At 43.1% G+C, this 16759-nt stretch overlaps 1 protein-coding gene across 2 annotated transcripts in view; it reads left to right on the top strand.

Annotated features, from left to right (window-relative positions):
• Positions 1 to 16759, top strand: part of MEGF11 (multiple EGF like domains 11) — a gene marked incomplete at its 3' end in the record, with an annotated part of 205422 nt that overhangs the window by 152297 nt on the left and 36366 nt on the right. For both annotated transcript variants that reach the window (XM_084268356.1, XM_084268355.1), the window contains exons 13-14: positions 12593 to 12739; positions 15267 to 15401. In XM_084268356.1, coding sequence (XP_084124482.1) covers positions 12593 to 12739; positions 15267 to 15401 — 282 coding nt within the window. The remainder of the gene's footprint in view (positions 1 to 12592; positions 12740 to 15266; positions 15402 to 16759) is intronic.

The raw sequence follows: 16759 nt of genomic DNA, 5'->3' as shown, positions 1-16759 counted from the left end.
ATTACACTTCTTTCTGGATGTACCATTCCAGAGGAAACTGCAGAAAATGTACTTTGCAGACAACTGCAGACTAAAGGTGTGGCATTTTCTCAAAGGCGTTTGCAACAAATATTTTACACTTACTCCCATACATATCTGTAAATGCACATCAAATGCAGATACAAATTACTCCAAGCAAAGGTAAGAAGAAATTCTGTGATATCCTTAGGGTTTTTTCCATCTCAGTAGCATGCAATGTATTTTAACTGGCAATGGACTTACTGCAAACTCAGCAATTGATCCTTCAAAGTTCCCGTACAGTTTTGGGAACTCCTTTCCTCAGGATCACATTTCAGGGAGGAAAATACGACGTTACTATTTGAGACCAGGTTGGAGTTGAGATGTTGACAGGGCCATGCGTGGTGTGCACTGGAACTTGATAGACAGACAGAGCCAACCCATGTTTTGTCAATTCGGCTTCCAGTGTTTTTTTCCACTTGGCTTAGCACCAGACACAAGGATAAATTCTGCTTATACTAGTTTGAAAGTATGCAATTTAAGAAACTTCAGCTAGATAATTATATTTTCATATTAAGGAGGATGGCATCGGTGAAAGATTAATCTTACCCGTAGTTGTTGTGAACTGGGCCATGATGTGTATTGCAGCGCATTTTATAAACACAGGGTGATAAATAATTCAGTTTAAATTTGTGCTTTCTGAGTTTGGTACTAATTAAGCATGGCCTGGAAAAGATCAGAAAAGTTCAGGATCATGGAACATCTGAAGGTTTTCCTGCCCACTCACACCAGACAGAGAATTCAAGTGGCTTTCTGATCCTAATAGCCACAAAACTTCATCTGAAACAGCATATTCTGTATGTTCATCCCACACGCGGGACTTCCTCTTGATGTCAGTGTTCTATGTAAAGATCAAGGGGAAGATTGAACCCATTTTCTTTAAAGTGGTTTTCAAGCTGTTACTGATATAAACCTTCAGAGACCCAGAGATGGTGGGAGCATGGAGAAAGACTGGGAAAGCAAGGAAAAAAAGCAAGTAAAGAGTAGCATACAATGTAAGTTAATAGCAGTCTGCCGTCCTTTTGTTGTATTATGACTGCCACCCATCAAGACTATTATTCAGGACAATGCTCTTCCCTGTACTGGCTGGGGGAAGGTAATTTTCAGAAGCTGAGGATATCTGGCAGAAGGGAAGATGATGAAGAGATTCCCAGACATCAGCCAGGAGATCAGAGAGCCGTGCAAACCGGCTGTATGCATAAATAAGGACACTGGCAACAAGCTGCTTAGGGATGTGCATGTGCAGTTTCCATTCAGCTCACTGGGGAATTGCATGTGTGCAGCAGAAGGCAGAAACTAGATCCACAGAAACAGATCAGATCTAAAGATGATTGCACCCTGTCATTACTGCTGGAAATTACCTGACCAGGTACACCCGTTGTATCACAAATGGCTTGGTAGACAGCATGGCAAGCATAGCATTTGTAGTTTAAAAACCAAAATTGCCTTGGCAAAAGGCTCTCCTGTGGTATGAGCAAGATGAAACTTGTTCACATGGGAGCCAAAGTTGGATCAGTGACCTGCTGACACGACACAGAGATGAATTCTCCTTCATGTGAAGGAAATGTCAGGTGTGATAAGAGCTCAGCCTTGCGCCGAAAGGAGTGTTCCAACTCCATACGTGTAACCTTGCCTACATAAAAACTGCCCTTCATATCTATTGCTAGGTTAAATAGGAACAGGGTAGCTCCCAGCAGGATCAGGTCTTGAGTGGTTAGACTGATTGTTTTCTGAGGATGAATAAGGGTCTCTTACTCCAGATCTCCTGTACGTTTTAGACACACATGGCTTCTGTGCCTGCAGCTCTACGTCTGTGTGTATGTGTGCACACAGATACTCTGAAGCTCCCAACACAGTAGTCATTTGTGGAAGAGCCCTTTTTTTTGTGTGAAAATGCTTGAAAATGGAGTGCTTTGGTGCTAATTACATTTGGTTAATTAGGGATCTTGCACACACCAAATCCACAGGGAGAATGGAAGCACAGAAAAATGGCATGGTGGAGAGTTTCTTGGAAGTCACTTGCAAGCAAACAGGTTCCTAGAGAAGCGGGCATCAGCCTCACCTCACCCAGATGCCACCTCCTCTCCTGGATGCTCAGTGACAGTGATAAGAGGAGCCTAGTAGAAGTTTATGACCTTACTTAAGCACCTTGCAAGGGGACAGAAAAGGACTGGCTGCCCTACAGCCTTGCTGGGTGGGTCAGGTGCTAGGGTGAATGTGGGGAGACAGAGTGCCTCTGTTAGGGGTAATGCTGTGTGGCTCTGGAAAGCACAGCTCCTGCTAAACCCTTCAGGTCTTGCAAGCTGATCGTCAGACTCCATCAGCTTGGCCCTTGCTCCTCAAGAACTGGTTCTCAAATGGTTATTACTACACAGGGCTGCTCAGTACAACCCTCAGTAATTAAATTGGTCATAGCTGCAGGTCTGTTCTCTAATTTCGGGAGGTGCTTGATCTGAGCCAGGTTAGCGGGACGCAGCCATTGCTCACCCCATCTCTCAGACCAGAGTCCCTCCGTTCTCACAGTCAGACATCCCGTTCACAAACAGAGTGCAGAAAGGAAAGCTACAGGCTGGGCTGATGTTCACAGCAAGCTCATTTCCTCCCTGTAACGAGTCAATGCGCTTCAAGTTAATTGTGGCAGCGTGTATTTTGTTAACCTTTCAGATATTACAGTGGGATTAAATAGGAAGCGATCTGCAGGGGGATGTATTCCATTCCTGTAAATGTTAAGGTCAGTTAAAATCTTGTTTATCTGAATTCCTTTAATCTGAAAGGCTGTCTTATCCCAATCTTGGGTCTGTCTTTCCTTTTTGTTCCTTTTGTATCACACTCTGGTCTTTGCAGAACACCACAGCCGTGATGCTGTCTCAATTATCCCCTGAACTGGTGTGCTCAGTAGCTCTTCTCAATAGCTGAAGTTCATTCAGTAGATTTTAACATCCTGAAAAATGTGTAGGGAAAAGGGGACGGTACTGCTGATGTAAGATAGAAATTATAGTTCATTTTAAAAGAACCCCTCATAGATTTCTTGTAATTAATCAGGATGGCAAATACAGATATGAAAATGATAAGTGGTGGTAAATAAGAAACATCCCAGGGAGTGTGGAGTCTCCTTCTCTGGAGATATTCCAGACCCATCTGGACGCCGACCTGTGCAAGCTTTTCCTAGGGACCCTGCTTTGGCAGGGGGTTGGACCCGATGAGCTCTAGAGGTCCCTTCCAACCCCTGTGATTCTGTGATCTTGTTAGTGTGTTGGTACTTCACACCTCTAGGCTTCATTAACAGCAGAGCAGCTTCATCTTTGCCATTCCATATGGCAAATCACAATATATATTTCCCTGTCCTTTACAACCTCAGCAACTTTCAGGCATTGCCAGCAGCATAAACCCCAATTGTCTCTTACCACAACCAGAAATACCGTGCGGTAGCTGTGGTCATCTCCAGTTGTTGGGATTTCCACGACTGATGGTACGAGGGAGTTAATGGGGTCAGGCGACATTGGCAGGCCGTGGGTAAGGTGAGCTCTGAGGAATGAGACTGCATGTCTGTGAGAATTTCCAGGCTGTGAGTGACATCTGCACTGTCACTCAAACACAGAGATGTGTTTCTTGCCTCCTGCGGACACATTAATTCAGTAAGGCTGATAAGGCTGTTACTCCAGGGATGGCCTTTTTGAATTTAAAGAAACAGTGACCACTTTGACAGTGAGCTCTAAGGTATTTTTAACTTCAGTTTTTCTGAGTTCTTTGCAAGAAGGTGGTATGTCTTTGGGGTGGGAAAAAAAGAACCCAAAAACCCTTTCCACCTGGCTTTCCATAAAATGCATTTTGTTTGTATTAATACAACTTTTCTTCCAGTGCAGCAGTGTTCAGTTTATAATCTTAGGGCCAGATCCTGTCCTCACCTGTAGCAGGTTGAAGCCAAAGTAATTCAATAGAATTATTTCAAGACATCAGCTCCAAGAGCATACAGACTTAAGTGGGAACATCTTTAAAATCAGAAAACCCATCTAGGACTTGTTTTATTCACCTATGGATTTTTAGCTGAAGAGATCCACAGTATTTTAGAATTCATAATGTAGGGGGGTTGCTTTTTCTTTTTTCCTTTTTCCTGTCAGTGTCTCTTACTGTCCTGGTTTTTAATACAAAGCCTAAAACATTGGAACAGAGCAATGGTAAGTCCCTATTAAACATGCATTTTCTAGATGTCTAATCCCATTATCTAAACCATATTTTGCACTTATCACTTTTGGCAGTCTTATCCCAGATTCTTAAATTAATCATTTATTTCTCTGATTATTCTGTATCCTTACATTAGCTTTAAGCAGACAGAAAAACTAGACATTTTAGAGTCAGTCTAAAATGGTGCATTTTAGCCTCTCTTCTGGCCTCTGCCTTTCAGATATGAAAATCTTCTCCCTGTGAGAAGGTGTGCTTACTCCCTGCATTCGACAAGTGCCCTTTCGTCTATGAATGTAACATAAGCTTATTAGAAATTAGCTTTAATTTTTCATTGACTTAATTTCAAGTGAGTTGATAAGATTTTAATGTCAGGCTGTGCTTAAAAATTCTCTCTTTGACAGGAACCTTTAAGTATGGTTCCTGCTGATATAGGGCTAATTTTCAAAAATATGAATTATGAAGTTATATCAAAGACTTCATTGATGTCCCAACATTAATTATGTGTCTGTGCATTCCTTGGCAGGTTTCTAGGGGGCTCCAGATTCTCATCTAAGTGAGGTTTAGTTGTGTTTGTCCTGTGCCAGATTTAGTATGTATTTCACCTTTCATGAAATCAGTTGGATTTTTGCCACTTATTCAGTGGGAGTTGGATCAGACCCTTAGACTATAATTAGACTCTGCAGCAAGCCTAGTGCTAAACTTAAGCACGCGTGCGAATGATTGCGGTGTTAGTCTTATAAACACAGAAGAGATAGGAGTTCATTTCTCTTTGTATTTATTTGGGGGTTTATTTTCACTTATTAAAGGACAGCTTTGAAATTTCCATGAAAAGATGTCGCTTGGATGGCATCCTGGATTATGCTAATTTAATGGGTTCTAAAAAATGCAACTTGATGCTAGAGATATTCAACCATTTCCCATTTTAATACCGAGGCATTCTATATATAAGCTTGGCTGTGTGTACAATACATTCACCTATAAATAAATGTGGGCGAGAAGCAGTGAAAAATTATTTGTGAACATCTCAGCAGACTCAATACTGGGTGCTGGCGTGCTGTGTGGAAAGGAAGAACAAGGAAAAAGCGTTCAATGAACAGCCAGCAAGCTAAAAAGTTGGATATATATTATTGGGGAAAGTGTTTGCAGTGACAAATGTAGTAAATATCTCCCTTCCCGTTCTACGCAGAGGAGAAAAGGTGGAATTTCAGTCAGTGTTACTGAACACGAAAGGCTTGCACGCGTTTGGTTGTACAACAGCTCTTGCTGAGCTGTGTTCTTAGCTCATGGCTTAGCTTGGGGGCTTGAGCATTTCAACCAGGAAAGCAGTATGTTTTTTCCCCCGCTCACAAGTTCCTCCCTTCTGTTTACCTGCTGATGGTCTGCTTGGAGCTTTCCCAGGTTTCTTGACCTTCCTGGCCTGTAAACAAGTGCAGAGAAGTCACAGAATCGTAGACTCTTAGGAGTTGGAAGGGACCTCGAAAACTCATCCAGTCCAACCCCCCTGCCAGAGCAGGTTCACCCAGACCAAATCCCACAGGAATGCATCCAGGTGGGTTTGAATGTCTCCAGAGAAGGAGACTCCCCAGCGTCTCTGGGCAGCCTGTCCTAGTGCTCTGTCACCCTCACAGTGACAAAGCTCCTCCTGACATTCCCATGGAACTTCCTCTGCTCCAGTCTGCACTCGCTGCCTCTTGTCCTATTGCTGCCATCCCTGAGATCACTCCATCCTCCTGACTCTCACACTTTACACATTTATGAACATTAATGAGGTCACCAGTCTCCTCCAAGCTGAAGAGCCCCAGCTCCCTCAGCCTGTCCTCATAAGGAAGGTGTTTCACTCCATCACCTTGGTGGCCCTGCACTGGACTATTTCAAGGAGTTCCCTGTCCTTCTTGAACTGAGGAACCCAGAGCTGGACACAACGTTCCAGGTGTGGTCACACCAAGGCAGAGTAGAGGGGGAGAAGGACCTCTCTTGACCTACTAAAGTCATGGGAAGGAAGCATCCTAAAGGTGAAGGAGAGCTTGGCTCCCTTAGTACTGTCATCTGTAAGATCTGCCCTTTCTTGTGGTGGCAACTTCTCTTCCTGCAGTAGTGCACCCTGGAGAATAACCTCCAGCAAAGGAAACCAGATGATTCTTAATTTTAGCAAACATTTGGACTTATTTGATTTCTTGTGAGGTAGGTCTCTTGCCTCCAAAGCTTTTATTGCATAAATTCCCCAGGTCGGATGATTCATATCTGGAGTTTTCCCTAGATAATTAAAACTAGGGGTATGATTAGTGCTCCTCAGAGGTGCATTAGGCTGTAAGTATATTACCTTCAGAAAAACACTTACATTAATGGGTGCATAAATCGCCCATGCAATGATGAGGGAAGAGACAATTTAGAATTTTTCACTGGTTGCAGGGAAAGGCTAATTCCTCATTATTTGGGACCATAGCATGGGGCTTTTGCTCAGGCTGATGGGCTCCTCTAAAGCCCACCAGTGGGCAATACTTGGTGAGGTAAGGAAGAGCTCCACTGCCTTCATTTGGGGGGGAGGAAATTAAAATCAACAGTTAGAAAAGCATTTTGAGACCACCATAAAAGTTCATCGATAACATGAACGTGGCTGCTGTTTGCTCTGTTGAATGGTCTCACTATATAAAAACAAAAACAGCTTATTTGCAGACTGGATGAGCAGCCATCAATTCTTAATGTTTCCATTTAATTTTATGAGAGATCCTTTTAAGTTTTCTTCTCTCTGCTGCCCTCCCCAAGCAGCTTTTTCTTGTTCTTCAGCATGTTTTAAGTGCTGAGCTGTCATGAATTGTGCTGGGGTGTTTCTGCCTGGATCTGAGTCAAATACTTCAGGGTTTGCCTCAGGTAGGGATAAATATGAAGATGCACAAAGTTATGGGGGGGAAGCATTGAGTATTCTTTATGAGCTCCTGTCCGTATGCTGTCGTAACGCCTTCCGAGCAGCTGATCCAGAGCTAAATGGACAGTTCTTTCTTACATTCTTACTGATTTTTTTTTTAGCCTTTTATAGACTGAAGCAGCCAAATATTCCCCACTTGGGGAAGCATGCTGGCCTGATCTCAGATACAAAGCTGATTTAAATAGAATTGATAGGGGAAACGTAAACGTAACGGCAATAAGAGTCCTGGGGAAACAGGAGAAGGTTAAAAGAAATGTGAGTGTGATTATAGAAATCATTCTCTGAATTAAATGTGTGAATTAGGCCAAGGTAAGATGTCCAGGTGACCTCGGTGGCCTCTGGCTCTGAGCCTGGCGTGACAGCCGCATGCCTGGGAACCCTCTGGGGCCATGGGCTTGGCAGGAGATGTGCTCCCACTGCTGACAGGGTTGCTGCAAGGCGTGATGGAGACTGGAGTGATGGTGTCTCCCAGAGGGGCAGCCCATTCTGGAGATCACATTCAGTGCCAGGTTCCTGTGCCTCTTTTCAGTACGGTAAGTGCTTGCTGGCCCACGTACCGCAATTACTTACCTAAAGTAGCCTCGTAGCTATGCTCATTAGACTGGTTCCTGCTATTGAAGCACTATTGCTGTTCTTGTGGGCTTGCCACTACAGACTGCGTCAACAAGCAGAGAAACCACCATTAAGAACTAGTCATGCCAGAGACGGAAGTTACTGGGCATCCCGGATCAAAGCCAAGCGTGACTCACCAAACTCCAGGCCTCCCCTGTATTGCCTGCATAAATCCAATGCCTATTTACACATAAAAAGCAGTTCTTTCCAAAGCTATTCAAATGCCAGAAATAAGAGATTATTATGACTTCATGTCATGTTGAAAGACAGGTGGAGGAGAGCACAATGTTTGTGTTGGATTCAGATGTCTGCCGAAATCATTGCTGTCATTGCTAATTGATGTTGCATCTGTCTTTAGATTGTGACTATTGGGGGGAAAAAAAAACCGCTGAAGATCTTATTCAGAGAAATAATTACAGTTGTACACTGGTAGATACAAAATTAAAGTACATGGCGGGGGGGGGAGGGAGCTACGTCCTATAATTTATCAAGTCCCTGAAAAACAATTAGATGCTGTGCAGCCAGCAGGCCCTGCTGCAGAGGCTACTGTCGAGGGGATAGCAGTGGTCAAAAATAGGCCACTGGTTCTCATTTATTCCCTCCATTTTTGCTTTTCTATTGTGTTTGGAGTATTAGCTTCCAACTATCTAGAGACAAGGCAGGAAGACAATGACAGGCTTTATTAAGAGCTGAAGGCATAATCCCCAAGTGCGAGTGCAATTGCACAAGTAAGCTGGAGAGAGAAAAAAGGAAATCCTACTTAGGTCTGGTGTTCAGGAATTTCACCCTCCAAAGTCCTTCAGTGGCATCTAGCTACTGTACCAAATCTGCATCGCTTTGACAGACTTCCATTGAAGGCACTGAGGCTTGTTAGTGGAAGCAGAGTATGAAGTAGCTCTCCAGTAGATGCTGACATCCCAGTTCTGTGGCTTGGGGGGGTCTTTTCCATTTTCTTTCTTGTGCTCCTTTTCCTGATGGCTGCATGGATGTTATTCTGAGCCTTTCACAGCCCAATTGGTAAATTTTAATACAAAGCACCAGCTTAGTTTGGTAGAATTTAATCCCAGTAAGCCACACACAAGTTTGTATCCAGCATCAAGCCACCAGACACACGCCTCTAGCCACTGTGTGGAACTGGGCTACAATATATCACCTGTATCATTACTGTACAACATATATGTCTTAACGAGTTTCCATCAACTAGTGCTCTTGCCAGACATGCTACCTCCTCTACCCCATCCCTGCCTCTCTCCATTGAGACACCATCTCCAGCTCTGCACTGGAAGGTCCCACACAACCTGACTGCTTCACCTGGGCTTGAGATGTGCCGGATACTCCTGGTGTCCCAGACAGCCATTGCTTTGCCACTTGGTAGTGAATCATCCTGGAAGGGCACTTGAGGAGAAAGAGCTCGGAACAGCTCTCCTGTGTAGCTGTCCCTTAGAGGAGTGCAGTCATGACAGCTCTGGTGGGTAACGTTCCTTCCAGACTGTGTTTATCACAGCTTGTGCAACAGCACTTCAGGCACTTGGTACCGTTTGTCAGCTAAATGTCATATACAGAGTGGCCGACAGACCACCCTGGAGATCCTACCGGTGAGCAGACCGTGTTTGCAGAAGTCCAGCAGCCCAAACCCTCTCCAGGACATGGAGGCTTTGTGGCTGCCATTTCCCAGGCTGGATTAAAGGCCACAGCAGACTTTGCTCTTACCTTGGCTCTGGCTTCCTGCACAAGAATGCGGATGTCCTTTGCCCCCGTACAGTGGATAACCATAATTTTATGTAAGTTATGTGAATTCCATTTACAATTCACCCCCAGAACATTGTTCAAGGAGGTCTTGGAAGTGTAATTTCATCCTAGTATCTGCAGTTGTGAACCGCAGCCTCGGGCAGTAAGATAATTTCCTGGTATCTAGGCAATAGAGTTTATGTATAGAACTGCTTCCTGCAGCTTCAGGGACTTACTCTTCTGATAGTTGTCTTTCTAATTTCAACATCATGCTTGTGAAACAAGGAATTTGTTCATAAATTGGGAATCTCTGGTTGTAACATGAGATGAGAGATGTGTCGACTTCAGCGTATTTTGTATTTGTGGAAATGGAAAACTAATTGCTTATCAGAAATGTTTATCGGCAAGTTCTTAAGTAAATATTGAAGTTTTATGTTAAAGCAGCTTGCTGCTTCACCAACTTCAATTGTAAAGTAGCTGGGAGGGATGGACTCCCCCTTCAAATGCTCTCGAGTTAGGGAATTGTAAAATTAAGGTGCCTTTTTTAGCACAATTCCATAAGACATGCATGTCCAGATGCAATTTTAACTTCTCATTTACATTTGCAATTCAGCGTGTGTAGGAGCCTCCAAAAAATGAAGTCTTCCATGAGAATTAACTTAGAGTAATATAAAGTAATAAAAATCGATTGCGGCACCTGCTCAGTCGTCTTCTGAAAATTTATAAATAACTAACTGCTCTAATGGGTATCAGTGTCTTCTAGAAGGTTTCCTTCCCCCCCCACCACCACCACCCCCCCGCCCTTTACATTTCGTTACAACAATCGGCTTCACAATGACTCATTGCCTTCGTTAGGAGCGGGAAGACATCCCTCATTATTCATTACTAAAGGAAGGACTTTGCTGCTGCAAAGAACAGCCGTGGCATTCTAATTCAGCTACCTTTCGGGAGAAGGGACTCAATGTCATCCTTCCCCAAACTTTGCCGAAAGAGACAAGAAATAATGCTGTTTAATTGTCTCCTGTTATAAATAGCCCATTCACAGTGAGAGAATTGTATTTTTAATGCTGCAGTCAGGAGGAGAAGATACACATTCTGCTCCATTTGCGTCTGAATTTCATCTCTGGGAGCTCGTGCCGAGAGGCTCAAACCCATAAATGATCATATATATGTATGTGTAAATATGAAATGCATTTCTTTGCGATTTATTGTTTGTCTTTTTAATTACAGGGTGCTGTAGATGTATTGCATACACACAAAGCATTTACTGTTTAAGGAATCCAAGGTTATATTTGACTTCAAAGGGAGCAGGGGAGACTGTAGTAAAATAATTGTTTTCTTGATTTTACTAATACAAATGCTCCTTGCCTCTTTTTGCATTCTTTTTTATCAGATTTATTTACTTAGATATTAAGGGATTGAGCTTGCATTATGTTTTTACTATATTTTAATGTGTTTTTTATTAAGCTCTACAGCATGGACCGTGCCTCTTTATAAATAACGCTATGATCATGTATTACTAGAAACCCCATTTCAAACTGTACTTTTGCCAGACTTGGTTAAGATTTTCTAGGAAGGGTCATTATAATTGTGTGATTAATCTTCAGAAAAGGGAAATTTTGGCTCGGCAGTATTTCTTACTGTATTAACTTCAGAGATTTATAAAACCAACTTGAAACTGCACCGTAAGTGTGTTTATAATGACTTTTAGCTGATTTAATAATCCTCAAAGTTTGGTGACTGTACAGATCACAGCTCCACAAATACAGTCCATTACCTGTAGCATCCAGATGAAGTTATCAGAGGTGGAGGAAATTACTTGGGATTGTGTTTCTCCTTAGCCATGCACTAATCCAACCTCTGGCTGAGGCTGGGGCTCTCCGAGCCCTTGTCTGCATTTATCCCATTATGCAGTGGGGACATGTGCACGGGCGATAAAGAACATCTTCATGTCGAAAGTCTAGCTAGGGCACGTGTACGCCGTCACATCTCGGCGGCGCGGTTGTAAGGCACCCGGTGTGGTAATGTTGTCAGGGAACATTTTTGAGCCAGCCTGTGATTCATTTTTTTCCTGTCGTTATCGGTATCGACAGTGTGTTACTGCTAATGCCACTCCCTGCAGCTGGCAGTGCTTGATGTCTCTTTCCCTTCATGATCCCACAAGCCCTTTTTCAGCCTGAGGAGCCCTTGATCGGGCAAATACCTCTGCTAATTGCAGGTATTGGTACTGTCTTGTCCTGGTGGAGTAAGAGCCTCTTGGACAAGCAGTGGTGTGTGGGATCAAATCCCTGCGTTACAATTACACGTGACAAGGTTGTTTTAAAAAGTCCCCAGTTAAAAGAAACCCAGTTGAAACAATGCCAGAAACCTCATGCTAAGCTTTCTGGCTGTGTGCTTCTTTCAGTGTTTCCAAGCTTTGCTTTTCATAATAATAAATATCGAACAACAACCCTGGGAATCACTGGGAGCTGGATTGGCAGGTCTCAGTCGCCATTTAACATGCAAATGATCAGCCGGTGCCCACATATGGCCGCTCGCTAGATCAGAGCTCGGTTCATTAACACAGAACTCAGAGAGCTCTGGTTGGATGTGGGGATGTGTGTAATAAGGCAGAGCACGGTGCTTTCAGCCAGGAGGTGAAGAACACACAGTGTAGAACTGAATTTGCACATGTTGAAGAATCCAAACACCAGGCGTGTTTTCACAGAACCCTGATTTTCCTTTCCTTTGGTCTTCCAATCCACAGCAGTTAAGTAATCAGACTTCAATCAGCTGCATATTTCCAGACCAGTTATTTGAGATATTTTGTGACTTTAAAGCAATTCCTGACCTTCATCTCTCAGATGACATGCAGAGATTCTGTAATGGTGCTAAGGACTGAACAGGAGCCCACCAACACCTACAGAATTCCCCTTGCTGGCATTTTCTTAATTTTCACTTTATTAAGCAGATAAAAGGATAGCTATTTCCTTTCCAGGCTCCCTTGTTTGCTCTGTGATGTACTGCGAGGTATCAGTCCAGCCAAACATTTCTTTGATCAACAAGCAGAGTAAGCTGTGTGAAACCTAACGTGTGCCTTTGCATCTCTAGGCATCCACTGTGACAATATATGCAGCCAAGGACGCTGGGGACCCAACTGCTCCATCTCCTGCAACTGTGAGAACGGCGGATCCTGCTCCCCAGAGGACGGCACCTGTGACTGTGCACCGGGATACAGAGGACCCTTGTGCCAGAGAAGTAAGATGTGCCATAGAAACCCTCATTTGTGACACCAGAAGGGCAAAAAATTGCTTCTCGATCAAGAAGTCAAGACTCTACTGCATTGAGTCACGACTTGTGTTTCTTCTCCTGGCCTTCTACCGGGCCTGGAGGTCACAGGTGTCCTCAAAAAAGGAGCAACACCTTTGCATACCAAATTTGGCAGGATCTGGGCAAATTACATCATGGGGAACTACAGGATACCTGTGAAACAGTGTCAGCTACGACCCATCACATAGTGACAGGTGGATGAGCGTTGGCTATCCAAACAGCAAGAGAATGTTTTCTTATATGCCAGAAAAAGAAACACAGCAGCCTGAAATAGCTCCTGTCTGATGCTCTGCTGCTACATATTAAAATGTGCCAAGGAGATAAAAATCCTCTCATTTGCTTTATCTGGGAAGCTGCTTTTGCCCCTTAGGGACCTTTATTCACTGATCCAAACTACATGCAACCATCTTCCTGTGTAAACAAGAAATGGATTTGTCTTTTCTGCAGCAGCTCTTGTTCTTCCTGTGAGACATCCTGCATGCCCAGTTCATAGAACCCCTTTGATTTCACCAGTTACACTTGACACTGAACACACTCATCTCTAAAAATAATTTGTAGCTGGCAGTTTTTATTTAAAGCCATTATAACGATGACCTCTAGCACTGCTGTAGTTAATGGCCTATAAGCATTTCCATTATAAACCCCAATTTCCAGGTGCTTCAGCATATCTATATAGCTGTAAAACCTCTCTCCAAGGCTGAAATGTGGTGTGCAGAGCTTCAGGGAATTGGGGAAGAATTTTTTTTTTTTTTTTTTAGAAATTTGAAAGCCTAAGAGTGCAAAACTTGCAGAAGTTAATAGTTTCTGACCTTTCTGAGATGAAAAAAAAACCCAGCTTAGTTTTATCAGCTGACGGCGTGTAGGCTCCAAGAGCCAAACCATGTCCCTGCTTTGCAACTCCAGTAATCAGGCAGCTCCCTGGAGATGTTTGCAAATGACCTCATGGGGAGAAATGTTTCTTTGCACTGGAGTGATGGTAGAGGGGTCCTGTGGATGCTTCTGCTGTAGGTGAAATGCCTCTCTGTGAATATATAGCCAGGGAATTCAGCTTGTTTCCACCTCTTCTGCAGGATTCGGTGAAGACATCTCTGTAGATGAAGATAGCTTTAGCTTGCTAAGTTTGCTCTCAGAATCATCCCTTTTTTTTCTCTTGGAAGTTCAATTAGAAACAGGATTTAACCTTAAAGGGCAGCACTGAAGATGATACTCAGCCAGCTTGTTCTGTCAGTGTAATCAGGATTACATGAGACACCAGGATAGTTTACTGCTCTTAGACCCGCAGAAATGTCTCCAGGAATGATCTGAGTTGTTTTATAGCTAGTGCATCATCAACAAACCTGTCAGCTAAGTTCCAGCTGGAAAACTGCAGGAGTGGAAGAACCTGACACCTTCTGTGAACATAAGGACCAAGAGAAAAATTCTCATTCAGTGAAAAAATAAAAGGGACGTGATATAGGAACCACTGAGGCAGAAGTATAGAGCAGAGAATCACAGGAGTAAAAAATAAAAACATACAAAGTCATTTTTACAGTCACTTGCTGCAATTTAACATCTCTTTGTGCTTATCTATCACGGTGACTGTTTGGACAGCGGATGGTTTTCTGTTCTATGTGAGCTTGGAAGCAGCAACACGTGTTTGCAAGAGACACTGAGCCGTAGTCTTGGCGGTGTACCTTCCGTACGAATCCTAGAATCATTCCAATCCAGGTTTTAAGCAAATTAAGCACACGGTTCATGACAAGTTTACTCAGCTACCCAGTGTGATTACTAATGCAAATTAGGTGAATTTGTATGCTGTTACCGTAATTACCATTTTTAGATTCTGTTCATCACTGATGGATGCTGCTCCTGCATCGGCATGCATAAACCGACTGTCCCAACTGAGCACACGTATCTAATGTGTTTAGAAATCAGCTTTTGACACAGTCGTTTAGACATAAAATATTGAGAGTTTCCTAATAAGCCTTCCCTGATTTTTAGCTTCATTTCCTAAGGAAGCAGCAGGCTGGCTTGCTGTTGTCTGTACCTGAGTGTGTTTCTCTTCCTACCTATCTTAAAAGCGTTGGAAGCTGTTACTAATGGTGTGTGTCAGTGGGCTGTGAGGTCTCAAACATCTTCAAGTCCTATGTCTGGTAACAGAGTTTGGCTGGAGCAGGCGAGACACTCAAATTAGTGCCTTGAGAGAGAGAGAGAGACTGCAGAGAGAGCTCAGCTGTGTTATCAGACAGCCAAGGGCTTAGATGAGGTAGGATGGTGGGAATGTTTGAACCAGAGGAATGCCTTTACTCGGAGCTCGCTCTTTATTAGACGTGGGATAATCCAACAGGCTTCATCAATTCAGCTGTTTGCTAGACTGTATTGGTTTGGGATTAAGAAGGAGAGGGAATCTGCAAATGCTCAGCAATGAGAAGTTGTCTGAAATCATCTGAAAACCTGATTTTTGTTTTGTATTCAGTTTGTCCCCCAGGCTTTTACGGACACCACTGCAGCCAGCCGTGCCCTCAGTGCGTGCACAGCAGCGGGCCTTGTCACCATGTGTCGGGAGGCTGCGACTGCCTGCCTGGATTCTTTGGCACTCTCTGCAACCAAGGTACCAAACCCAAGGCCCTCAAGTCATTTCCTAAGTTTCTGTGTCTGCAGCTTTGCAGCAGGACCGATCCCAAGGCTCCTGCCTTTCTTTTTCCTCCCTTGTTTCAACAGTTTATCTCACAAGAAATTCTTTCCATCAGAGGGAAAATGCAAATAGGTACTTAGTCACCCCTTTGTAAATATGATGTGCTCTTGCTTTCATAAATAAAACAAGTCTGCTGCTCTGTATTGAAATGAATATGGAATGAGACACCTGTGGTAAATACATGTGGTTTCATTTTCCTTTCTGCTGAACCCATCACACCCTCAGTGTTGATGGCACCCTTACATGCTTTTTTCCAGCAGGAGATACAGATACTAGTTAAGGTAAAGGCTAGTTCAGGTACACATGCCCCATTTGAGGCATGGAAACTTATTTACACCATCTAAGATCAGACTGGCAATAGATAGCATTGTGTGCACACAAAAGCCAGTGCAGGAGACAGAAAAATCTGCGGTGAAGCAGTGAAAGTGAATTAATTTTCTCAGATGAAGAGTAACTTTGACTCCCTCTAATGCCCATCACCTCTCTGTGCCTTTGAAGCTTCATCCCCATTTAACCCTAAGTTTCATTTTCAGTTTTATCCTAAAAACACCTGCAAAATCGTGACAGTGTTCTACAGAGTCGAAGTTATTATGTACTACTGTAAGTATTTTCTGTGTACAGATTTAAGAGGTTGTTCATAATGGCCACTGCTGCCCCTGTGAAGTCACCAGCCCAGTAAAAATTGAACTGACGCTTTTTAATGACCTGCTTTTCACTAAGTTAGAAATTGCAGGCAGCACTTATGCAAAATCATTAAACATAGATTAAGTGTAACCATGTTTTCTCTTTCCTGTGCTGTATAGTCAACTAAACATTATACCAATTAATTTATTAAAATGAACATATTTCTGTGAATTTGTCCATTTTATGTGGAAAGTTAGCCAGATTTCAAAGCGTAAGCAGGGCTAATTATCCTCTTAAGAAAACTATTTTATTTTTGCTCAGATGTTCAGCACTTCTGGTTTTACTTTGAAATGTTGATCTATCCAGCAAATTAATTTTAAAATATTCATGTCCTAATTAAAATCAATTTGTGTTGCAGTTTGTCATAATGAGTTAGCATGTAACTTTATTTTGCGGAGAGAAAAATGCTAATTAATTTTTTCCATTGGAAAAAACGTGAAATGAAGATTTCACTTCTGCATTTCCATCTCCTTGTCCTGTCTCTCTTTTTCTGGCAGCAGGAACATTTTCTCCATCAGCAGCACATGTGTGCGAGGAGCTGTGTAACCCCCCAAAATTGCACAGTTTGACACGGTTGTGCTGAGGATTCT

This window comes from Gallinula chloropus (genome assembly GCF_964237585.1).
Source record: "Gallinula chloropus genome assembly, chromosome: 9".
NCBI lineage: Eukaryota > Metazoa > Chordata > Aves > Gruiformes > Rallidae > Gallinula > Gallinula chloropus.
Note: the sequence above shows the minus strand (reverse complement) of the source record. Positions and strands in the feature narration are given on the sequence as shown.